Raw genomic sequence first — 12,761 nt, forward strand, 5'->3', positions numbered from 1 at the left:
AGGCAAAGCCCCATGAGCCCAAAGATGCCAGGTATCTTGAACTCCCATAATTGTTAGATTTAAAGTTGCTGATAAATACCTGACAAGCCAATAAAATGGAACTTAATTGACTGATGTGCAGGATGTATTCTCTTCTTCCACTACTTACAGTTCAAGACATTCACTTTAGGGCTCTGAAGTAACTGAATTATCTATCAAGGAATGTAACGATAGATTAATTCTTGTAAAGCTGTAAAACTCTGAAGTTAGGATCTATTTTCATGAAACCATCTCATGGGTCTTAGTTGTCTGTTACATGTTTTTCCTCTCCCAACCAAGAATAGCAGTTATATCTTTGGATATGAAATAGCTTTTTGGAGCTTTGGCTTTTACTTCATACAGTATCGCCTCAAGTCTTCTGTTATGCCTCTCAAGCCACAAAGTCACTCATTCTTATAGAGTATCAGTAATTACGCAGATAGGAAGTCTTCTAAGACTTTAGATTTTGCTCTGCATTCTGACTCATGGAACAAAATGCAATTAAAATAAAGCAGAAATTAAATAATATATTCTCTACTTAGCAAACTAAAGAAATAGTATTTGTGACTGGTTGTCATTTGTCATTAGCAGCATCAGTGTACAATCCTACAAGTTATTAATGAAATTATCAGACCAGCTGTGCTTTAAAGGCTAAAAGAAATTGTTTTCTTAGACTCTAGACCCTTTGTACCTTTGCATGACTCATTCAAAACAAAAACTGTGTAAGAGATCATTAAGTTCATTGTAAAAGAGTACATGTCATTTTTCCTCCAACAGTTTACCATTTATCTATATTTTACTTTCTCCTATATATGTTATCATTCATTGCATATTTTTCCTGCCTTATACTAGGTACTTTTTAAGCTACTCCTGGTTATATAAAATGTGTGGAATGTTTCTGAAATGTAGTTTCTAGAGGAAATGATGCATATGCATTTATATAGTTATATATCTCAAAATCATAGTACCTGCTTAGGGATACACTTCTGTTTTCCCTGTGGTCTCCTTACTTGTATCTGTGTTTCTCAGCTGTCTCTTCCCCTTTCTCCTTGTCCCTCCCACTATCTCTGCCCTGTCCCTATATCTGTGTAATGGATCTTGTCAGAAATTCTACAATAAAAAAGAGATGAAAATGACTTAATGCCACCTCCCTCCACCTGGGCTTGAGCTACATTGTAGTAGGCTGAATACAATGATTTAGGAATAGTGTCTTTTTGCTTCTTAAGAACAAATTATCCAGTAAATTATAATCTATCTAATGCACAGTATGGTTCAGCTGAAGCAGGCCATCCCTGCAGTGTTTTCCAGTGTAATCTCTCACAGTTACTTGTATGTATTCACATGAAAGTTTTAAGTTATAGGTCTGAATTTAATTGTAACTTAAGAGATTTGTTTTGACATGTTATTTTAAGCACATTGTTAATATATGAAGCATTTTTTACAAAAGTACCAGAAGTCAGATAATTATGCAAAGTAGTAATTTTCAAAATAAATTAAGATCATGGAGACAAAGTTAACTGAGTTCAAGTTGGAGTGTTTAAATTATGGCCCAGCTTGACCCTTGACTTCAGTTCTTCTTTATCTCTACTATCTTCTCATATTGTTCCTTAATTCAGTATCAAACATGCTATTGGTCTTTCTAATTTTTTTCCAATCCACACTTTAAAGATTGGAGCTTCAAATGGTTAAGGAATTGAGATTTAAAAAAACAATCATAGTGGTAACCAAAGATGCTGGCTTACAAAATTAAAAGGTTGAGGACAGAATCTCCTGTTTGGGATTGAGCCAACCTCAGGACACTTTTAATGTTAGATAACAGAGATCTGATTTTAGCCAAACCAGCCTTCCTATCAAGAAGTTATAGCTTCCAGGTTGGGCAGAACTCTGTATTTTGCCTTGTGACTGGGAGCCTTCATCGCCTTTAAATATTTTCAGGAACATGGTGACAGCACATTTGCAGATATGAAAAATATACCTAACATAATCCTAAATTCCTTAACCAGGCATACATGTTAATGAGATGGCTCTAACCCCTCAATGAATCCTAACTTGAGTGTGTCTGGTTTACTCAAATTTATTTAAGTCAGCAGATTCACATGCTCAGCAGCCTTTGAAATTAAAAAAAAATTATATTTTGCTATAAATTATCACAAAGGAATCTATAGTTTCATTGGTTATTCAGTACTTATTTGTCCATTACAAAAATAACAGCCTAGCTTTAAATAACAGCCTCTGCTTTTTTTATATCTGAAAAACATGTAACTGATGGGCATAAGGTACTATATGCCTAACATTTGTTTCCTTCAACAGTTCTAAAGAGCAGGGTTTCACTTAATTCACCTTACTTGCTGACCATGAAAAATTACCATATCAGGATAATCCTGTATTGGTTCCTGTGTCACTACAGCTTCTCACTCAAAAAAATGTCCATTTTTTCAGCAAACCATGACCAACATTAATGTTTTAGAAGGATTATTATTGATATCTGTGTGCATTACTCCTCTTATCCTCTAAGATTATTTTGTCTCCACTACAGTCTACCCAGCTCTCAAGTAGATTTGGCAAAAGGAGACTGATACCTTCAAAGTACAGATCATGCTACCTAAAAACCTAAGTGGAGTCCTAAGCTAGTTTATATGCCAGCAACAAGTGCTTTTGTCACAAGCAAGTGGAAGCTTATGCAAACACTTTTTCAAGAAATTTGGTAGGAAGCTGATAGAATGGAAACTTGAAGTGGTGGTTCAGTAAAAGGTAGTTCCTGATTCTTTGCTTTCTGAATGATTCCTTCTAAAATTCTTTGTTTTTTAAATTCCTATCATCTGTTCCCTCCATGGATGTTTCCATGTTAATGTCATAATAAACTAAGAAAAAAATGGTAAATTTCCTTATATTTGTTATTTATTACAAACTTTTACTCTATTTTCTTTAAAATGTCAAACATATATATCATACTGGTGGGCAGAAAGCAAGTAGTTCATTTCTTGATTCTAAAATTGCTACTTTTCAGTGAATCCAGTGATATCTATTATTCCTTCAAGTTTGTCACTTCCTTATCTGAAGTTGTCATTTACTTAGATTTGTTTTATAGCTATAGTTTGGGGATGGCCAGGAGCAAGGAAGTTTAAAATAAAAGTTTACAGAAGTTCCTCTGTGTACCAAACCAGTCTGGAGGTTCTTTTCAGCTCTTTGTTCTTAAATTGTAGTTTTTTGATTTCTGTGAGTATGGTTGGGTCCGAAAATGCCTATCTTTTCTTCTTTCCTAACCCATTCCATACATCAAATCAGTTTGCTTCTGTGAACCACTTCCTTATCTCATGTCCTCATGTATAACGTGTGTGTATGAATGCAGATACAGAAATCATTCTCCCCAGGAGCCAATTCCTTATTATTAAATTATTTTCCTAAGGTAAATCACTAAGATTCTTACGGTTCTGAGAAGTCTCAGAATTGTTTTTGTGCTTTCTTCCACTCTATTTTCTATGATTGCCCATGTATCTGTCATTCTGGTGTTCTAGCCTGCAGTTTCCTGGGTTCTATAAAATATGTGTGAGGCAGTGATTGCAAGTTTAGTATAGAAAATATCTGAAATATTAATGTAGCATGTACATATGATGTTTTCTTTGTTAAATTTATTTTCTTTATATTATTCTTTCTTTTTCTGGAAAAAGTCAAGAAGAGGCACTTTCCTTTTCTATTTTAAATCACCACCAGCCAATTCAGAAGTATTTGCTGTGGGTTATTCGGAGGGGTTGCTTAATTTAGTCATCGAAAAACACTTGGCACAACTTTATGTTATCAGTAATAATAGCAACGGTGGTCATTTTTGGAGGTCTCACTTTGTGCCAAACAATGGTATAAGAGCTTTATTTATTGGTGCAAAAAAATATTGTTGAGAACTAATCACATACTGAAACACCTTTCTAGGCACATAGAACAGATGTGAATGAAAACAAAGAACTCTGCTGCCTTGGAGGTTATATTGTGGTGGGGGTACAAGACAATAAATAAGCCCAAATAACAAGCAAAGTATATAATGTGTTAGAAGGTAAAAAGTGCTATGAAAAATTGAATAGGTTTAATAGAACAACTTGGTGAAAGGATAACAAAGGAGAAGACTTGAACACTGTGTACCAACTAGGCCTAACATATAGGCATACATACTTCCTTTTATTGCTTTTCACTTTATTGCACTTTAAAGATAACTGTGTTTTTTACAAATTGAAATTTGTGACAACCCTGCATCAAGCAAGTCTATCTACATCATTTTTCCAACATTTGCTGACTTCATGTCTCTGTGTCACATTTTGCTAATTCTCATAATATTTTAAACTTTTTCATTATTATTACATTTGTTATGGTGATCTGTGATCAGTGATTATAAGTCACTGAAAGCTCAGATGATGGCTAATATTTTTTAACAATAAAACTTTTAAATTAAGGTATGTACATTATATTTTTTTAGACATAATGCTATTGCACACTTAATAAAGTACACTATAGTGTAAACATGATTTGTATATACATTAGAAAACCACAGAGTTCATCTGACTTGCTCTACTGTGATACTTGCTTTGTTGCGGTGGTCTGACTGGACCTGCTGTCTCTCTGAAACATGCCTGTATGTAGAGCACTCCACCCAGTAATAGCAGAATGTACATTCTCCTCAATTGCACATGGAACAGTCTCCAGAATGTACCATATGTTAGGCCACAAAGCAAACCAATAAACATAGAAGGACTGAAATAATTCAGATTATGTTTTCTGACAACAGTGGAATGAAATTAAAAACCAACAGCAGGGAAAAATATGGGAAACTCAAAAACATAGAAATTAAACACAGTTTAAATAAGCAATAAGTCAAAGAAGAAGTTAATAGGGAAATCAGAAAATACTTTGAGATGAATGAAAATGAAAACACAACATACCGAAATTTATGGGATATATCTAAATGCTAGAGGGATGTTTATAGCTATAAATGCATATATTGAAAAAGAAGAAAGATCTCAGTAATCTAAACTACCTTGAGACACTGTAAATAGAAGAACAGACTAAACCTTAGGGAAAGTATGAGAAAGGAAATAATAAAGATTAAAGAGGAAACTGATTAAATGAAATTAATTAAAGAATTGAAAAATATAAAATCAATGAAACTAAAATCTAGTTCTTTGGAAAGAGCAACAAATTTGAGAAACATTTAGCTAGACTAACGAAGAACAAGAGAAGAATCAAATTATTAGGATCAGAAGTGAATAGGGGACATTACTACTGACCTACAGAAATGGAAAGAATATAAAAGAATAGCATGAGCAATTATATGCCATGAATTAGATAACTTAGATGAAATGGATGATTCCTTAGAAAGACACAAACTGCTAAAACTGACGTGAGAAAAACCAAACAGTCTAAAAAGACCTGTAACTAGTAAAGAGGATGTAATAATCAGAAAAGTACCTAGGGAAAAAGAAAATTTCCAGTACAAGGTAGCTTCACTGCTGAACTTCTAGACATTTACAGAATTAATCCCAATCTTTCACAAGTGTGTTCAGAAATTAGAAGAGGAGGTAACACATCCCAATTCATCCTATGAGATCGGTGTTACCATAATGTTAAAACTAAATAAAAATATCACAAGAAAGAAAAACTACAAACCAGTATCTCTTACATATAGAGACATAAAACTCCTTAACAGAATACTGCAAATGAAACCCAACAATATATAAGAATAATTATCATAACTAAGTGAGATTTTCCCCCAGGGAAGCAAGATTGGTTTACTATCCAAAAATCAATTAATGTAAGATAAACAGCTGACTTTTGAACAACATGGGTTTGAACTGTGTGAGTCCACTCATACATATACAGATATTTTTCAATAAATAAGTGGAACAATTTTTGGAGATTTGCAACAGTTTGAAGAAAAAAATTATTTTCTTTAGCTTAATTACTTTAGTGTAAGAATACAGTATATAATACATTTAACATATAAAATACGTTAATCAATAGTTTATATTTATAGTAAGGCTTCTAGTCAACAGTAGGCTATTAGTAGTTAAGAGTTGAGGAGGTTGAAAGTTAAATATACAGATTTTCAAGGTTCAGCACCCATAATCCCAATGTCCTTCAAGGGTCAGCTGTGCTATATCAATAAAACAACAAAAAAACTTGATCACCTTAACATGATCATCTTAATAGATGCAGAAAAAGCACTTGACAAAATGTAATACCTGTTCATGATAACACTCAACAAACTCAGAATAGATGGGAATTTTCTCAACTTGATAGAGGGAATCTACAAAAAGCCCACAGCTAACATCATACACATATACACATGGTAAAATAGTGTATAATGAAATAGGGACATGTCCACCTAAGATAGGGAACAAGACAGGATATCCATTCTTAGCACTTCTGTTCAGCATTACAGTAGTGGTTCTAGCTAGGGCAATTAGGCAAGAAAAAGAAACAAATGGCATCCAGGTTGTGGAAAGGAAGAATTAAAACTCTATTCACAGATGATACAGAATTTTCCAGAGAAAACCTAAGGATTCCACTCTTTTAAAACTGTTAAGCTAAGAGATGTTCAGCAGGGTTGCAGAGTACAAGATTATTACACAAAAATAAGTTGTATTTCTATATACTTGCAAAGAACAATCTGAAAATCTGATAGTAGGAAAAGAATTCCATTTATGATAGCATCAAAAGGAATAAAGTACTAAGAAATAAATATAACAAAAAGTTTAGTGCACTGAAAGCTATAAAACATTGTTGAAAGAAAAACAATCTAAGTAAATGGGAAAATGTCCCATGTTCATGGATCAGAAGACTTCATATTGTTAAGATGGGAACACTTCCTCAAACTGATCTACAGATCCATTCTAATCCTTATTAGAATCTCAACTTATTTCCTTGTAGGTATTGATGAGAGACCCTAAAATTTGGAACTGCAAGGGATTGAAAATAGCCAAAATAATTTTCTCAGTTTCAAAACTGACTTAAAATCCAGTAATGAAGACAGTGTGATACTGGCATAATGATAGACACAGAGGTTAATGAAATAGAATTGAAGGCCCAGAAATAAGCCTGTACACCGTTGGTCAACACATTTTCACAAGGGTGCCAAGACTGGTAAATGGGAGAAGAATATTCTTTTTTTAAAGACAACTGGATATCCACATACTAAAGAATGAATCTGGACCCTTACTTACCTTATACAATATACAAAAATTAACTCAAAATGAATCAAAGACCTAAACATAAGAACTGAAACTATAAAACTTTTAAAAGAAAACATAGGGGTCAATCTTAGAGACCTCCTTTTTGGGAGTGGAACCCTTGACATAACAGAAAAAACCCAAGCAACAAAATTCAAAATAGGCAAATTGGACTATTTCAAAATTTAAAACTTACATGTTTGGTAGGAAGGACATTACTAAGAAGGTGAAAAGACATCCCACAGAATTCTAGAAAATATTTGCAAATCACATATCTAATAACAGACTTTTATAATATGTTAGGAGCTCTTACAACTCATAACAGACTTTTATAATATGTTAGGATCTCTTACAACTCAGTAAGAAGAAGGTTATTAGTTCAATTTAGAAATAGGCAAATGATCTGAATAGACATTTCTCTAAAGAAGATACACAGTTGGCCAGTGAACATAGGGAAAGATCCTTGACATCATTAGTCATCAGGTACAGATCAAAACCACAATGAGAAAAATACCACTTTACATTTTTATGATGGTTGTAATCAGAAAGATGAAAAGTATTTTCAAGGATGGTAAACACTCTGGCAGTTCCTTAATATTAAACATGTAGTTACCTTATAATCTAGCAATTCCACTCCTAGATATATGTCCAACGGAAATTAACAAACCTATCCACACAAAAGCTTGTATATGAATGTTCATAATAGGATTATTCACATTAGCCAAAAAATGAAAACAGCCCAAATGTCCATCAATTCATGAATAAACAGAAAGTGAAATGTTCATACAGTGGAATACTATTAGACCTTTAAAAAGAGTGAAGTACTGATACATGCTACAACATGGATGAGCTTAGCAAACATTATACCGAGTGAAAGAATCCAGACACAAAAGACCATATTACATTATTCCATTTATATGATATTTCCCCAGTAGGCAATCTGTAGAGACAGAAAGTAGGTAAGTGACTACTTAGCAGTAAAATAGAATACAGTCATAGGGAGGGGTATTAGCTAAAGGACAGGGGATTTACTTTAGAGGTGATGGAAATGTTCTAAAATTGGTGATGGTTGTACATATGTGTGCATATAAAAACCATTGAGTACTGTAGACGGGAGTACAGAGAGTTTACCTCAGGCAGGAAAGTAGAGCATGTGGGTACAATGCTGGTAGGTGGGGAGATGCAGCAGGACAGCTTATAGAGCCTCTGACTTTTTCCATCTTCACATCAACTCTTTGAGTTAGGCACTGTTATTATCCCTATTTACAGATGAACAAGCGTAACTTACATAAAATGATTCAGTTTTGCATGGGAATATCAGCAAAATGTGAAAAGATACTGCTTTGGGAGGTCAATGCTGCTGGCATTTCTGCTTGGTGATTAAAAATTTTCATTATCTGGGAAAACGAAGAGATTCTCTCCTCCCCCAGCCCAGAAAATTTTTGGTAAATAGGTAAATCACTCTCTTCTTCCTGTAATATCCTCAGGGAATGCTAGAAAGCTATCTAATGCTATCAGGCTAATTGTTGTCCTGAAAGTGCTATCCTTGTGAAAATCGCTTTCTTAGGAGAGAAGAAATGCCCATGTCATCCTTTCTTCCATGACATTTAGGAATCTGAAGTAAAATCTTTTCTTACCCAGACCGCAGCTGTTGTGCTGGCACCGGTTGAGGTCTGCCTCTAGTCACTTGATCTGCAGTTTCTGCTTAGGGAGTCTCAGCCCTAATGGAGGCATTTGCCCAATACAGGTTGAAGAATACTCACACTGAGTTTAAATAAGCCTGAGGAAGGGCATCGAGCACTAGTTAGATAAGGAAAGATGCAAGATGACACTGCTTTCGACTCCATTTGCTTAAGCCACAGATGGGAGGAGGAGGGTGTAATTGTTTAGAAACACACAGTGCTGTCTTATGAAATGTTGTGAACTTAAAATATATTTATATTAATATTGTCTGTAGGTCCTTTCCAGTCTCAGAAAAAGAACTTATTCCACAAAATTGTCAGCAAATATAAGCACAAAAAGGAGAAGCCTAATGTTCCAGACAAAGGTATTGGTGCCTTTCATCCTCCATTAAGGTGTCTTGGCCACCTCCATTGTGAACGCATCTTGAGTAATGCTTCTGCACCCCACCTTTGCCTTGTCCTCCCCTTTGCTTGCTTCAGCGTCATCAGCTCCTAATGCAGGCATAGTCATTATTTCTAGACTGCAGCTAATTGCAAAGAGAGGTCTCCTTCACTTGGATTCCTATTCAAATCCCACATTTGTGTCTGTTTTCGGAGTTCCATATGAATCTCAAAATTGCTTTTTTTCGTCTATATTTGGCACATTTTGTAATTTAGTCTTCTTGAGCTCTTGCCCACTTATTTTCTTTGACTATTCTTGTTTACCTCATTTGTGGCAGCTGATGCCAGGACCACATTTTCCCACCTCCTGAAACCTTACCAGTTTCATATTCATATGAAAGTCCCACAGTTTCTACCTATACTTCCTCTGACACTGGAGAATTCTTATCAAGGAGGATTCCATTCCTAAGTCATAACTCTCTCTTTTTTCCCATCTATATACTTCATTTTCCAGACTCTTCCCACTGCCTTCAGTCACGTAACTGTTACTTCCAGAGGGCACTAGAGGTGCATTGCACTCCACCATCCCTTTACTCTGAGTGTCTAGCTCATTATTAGGATCTTGATGGCCCTCAAAGCCCTTCAGGAGTCATTGAAGCTTTCATTCTTCTTCTAGTTCAGAACTACTATTCTTTCACATAAAAGATACATCTCCCCATCCGGTACAGTACTGCCTTATGGCCAAGAAGTCAGACTTTCTTTAGCATCTCCCTGCATGTTAGAGTTGTGACTACCACAAACCTACTCATCTGATGCCCATTTGTGCCCTGCTTGCATGGCCAGATGTGTGAAGCCTTTCATGTTTCTGGAATGAGGCTTTCAATGCAGCTGTCTTCTATGTATAGACGTATGTGCCTATGTGTTCCTGTATGTAACCTTTTACTTGGCTTTTATTTTCACCTCAACTTTAGTCTCTCAGTTTTGTTTTGTATTAATTGTTTTTTCTCTGCTTCCAGTGGAGAAACATCACTCTTTAGGGAAAATGTTAGTTTTTATCATTACCTTTTTAACTGATCTTCAAATTATCTTGATTAAGTCATAAAAGTTATCTAACTGTGTTTCATAAAAGGCAAATTTGTTTATTTTTATTCTATTTCCTGTATAGCCTAATTATTTTAGTTGGCAGATGCCACCTTGAGAATTAGATAGTTGAAATAAAAGCTGGCTTCATTGTGTGACAGTGTTTCATATTTCAGTTTTGTATGTTGTCTTATTTTTATAGTGTATGTGTCTATCCTAGTAGAGCTTCACTTTTCCTTTTCTGTCATTGTTTTTAGGAAGTGGGGATAAATGGTCAAACAAGCACCTCTTCTTGGATGCCATTCACCCTACAGAAGGTAAAAGAAGTAATATTCATTGTATCATTTCAGTTAGTCTGTGCTGGAAATGGCCTAATTTTTAAAAACTTAAAAAGATAAAATTTATATAGGCTCAGCATTAAACCTGAGTGCTCATAATTGGGTTATTTTTCATTTTCAAATCAAAACTGATAAATTTTTGACTCTATTAAAAGTCAGGCAGTGTGTCATGGTGGAGCTTAACTTGTCAAAGGGGGTTTATAACTTTTGAAAACACATTAACCAGAAATGAGAGATCTTCATAGCCAAAAATATTCAGTGTTACAGTTCATGTTGCAGGCACATGTTTATGGGAGTCAAAAAAGGGGCCCGCCATGGGGCTGTCCTGGTTGATGGGGCATGGGCAGACTTGTAGAAATGGTTCTTGAACTTTTTTCCCAGCCTTCCTCCTAGTACCTTTAAATATGTTCAAATGGAATGCCTCTGAGGCTTACATAGAGCCAAAGAAAAGCCTCATATTGACTAGGATGATGTTATAGGTCCTGAGTACAGGTTTCATTTCAGAATTTCCCAGTCCTATTTATTTGTGATATTATCCAATTTCTGTTCAATACTGAACCATCAGGTGAATGCTCATTTCACCTGTGATGGCTAAGGGCCCATCCTTCCCTTCTTCCATTGATTTTCTTTTTTTCACTATAGATATTTTTAAAGAGCTGAACACTTTTGTAGTACTTAATTAGGAGTCACTTATTTGAAAACTAAAAGGTTTCTTAGAGACCATCCAATCTAACCCCTTTCATTTACTTATGGCCAGAAGGGAGAACTTAATGAACAAGGTCACATCTTGACTCCCAAATACACTCTAGTTTCTTTACAAAAGAGAAAAAAGAAAATTAAAGTGCACATGTGGCCTAAGCCATTTATCAAAAATACAGTTGACCTATGAACAGCATGGGTGTGAACTGTATGAATCCATGTATATATATGCAGGTTGTTTTTTCCAATAAAGATACTGGAAAATTTTTCAGAGATTTGGGACAATTTGGAAAAATATTTTCTTTTTGCTAGCTTACTTTTTTTTAAGAATACAGTATATACATCTAACGTACAAAATATGTGCTAATCAACTATTTATGTTATTGATAAGACTTCATGTCTGCAGTAGACTATTAGTAAAGTTTTGGGAGTCCGCTGTTATACACAGATTTTCAACTGTGTAAGGGATTGGTACCCATGACCCTGAGTTGTTCAAAGGTCAAATGTGCTCATGTGTTAAAATTATTTGCCAAAAATATTCAAATTGAGTTTATGAAAACATGAAATTTTTGTTAAGGAGGTACATGAGCCACATTTCTCCTTTTATTTTCCTTCTACAAAAAAATGCCAGCAGTAAGTCTGTTTTCTGACCCATCATTTCACATTCACCACCTCTGTTGAGTATTGTTTCTGTGTTTGGCCGGCTGAACAAAATATAAATTTTCGTGCTGTTCTTGGCATTAAATCCTGACACTCCAAAATTGATATATGTTATTAGCTCTCATGGATGGTAAAAATACATTCTGTTCAGATTTGACAAAGGTAAAGCACTGATTAAACTATCTGAGGAATCTGAGAGGTGCTTTAGACCACATTACTCTTTATGTAAAATAATACAATTCTAAATATATTTTTTTAAACATACATTCTGTGTATGTAAAAATCTGTAAAAATACATTCTGTGCAGATTTGACAAATGTAAGGCACTGATTAAACTATCTGAGGAATCTGAGAGGTGCTTTAGACCACGTTACTCTTTATGTAAAATAATACAATTCTAAATATATTTTTTTAAACAATGAAAACACTACCTCATATACAGGGAGGTATCTTAGCATGTGCAGTGGGTAGAAAGAATGAATTAGATGGGAATTAGAAGTCTCAGATCTATCAGAGATGAGCAGTTTTCAGAAGGTCAAACTTTAACCTCACGAGTATTCAGTCTCTATGTTTATACCAAGTGTGTATGTGAAAGGTGAAAGGGGTGGGGTGAATGATGCAGTGTAGATATGTGAACTACAGGTTTCACTTCCCCCAATACTTTATTTTACTACTGTGCTGTGTTGAGTGGG

At 34.7% G+C, this 12,761-nt stretch overlaps 1 protein-coding gene across 1 annotated transcript in view; it reads left to right on the top strand.

The window, feature by feature from the left end:
* The window catches only part of BBX (BBX high mobility group box domain containing), a 260,911-nt gene that overhangs the window by 228,454 nt on the left and 19,696 nt on the right, over positions 1 to 12,761 (top strand). Inside the window, exons 14-15 of the mRNA XM_036930771.2 lie at positions 9,187 to 9,276; positions 10,630 to 10,689. Coding sequence (XP_036786666.2) covers positions 9,187 to 9,276; positions 10,630 to 10,689 — 150 coding nt within the window. The remainder of the gene's footprint in view (positions 1 to 9,186; positions 9,277 to 10,629; positions 10,690 to 12,761) is intronic.

This window comes from Manis pentadactyla, chromosome 1, assembly GCF_030020395.1.
Source record: "Manis pentadactyla isolate mManPen7 chromosome 1, mManPen7.hap1, whole genome shotgun sequence".
NCBI lineage: Eukaryota > Metazoa > Chordata > Mammalia > Pholidota > Manidae > Manis > Manis pentadactyla.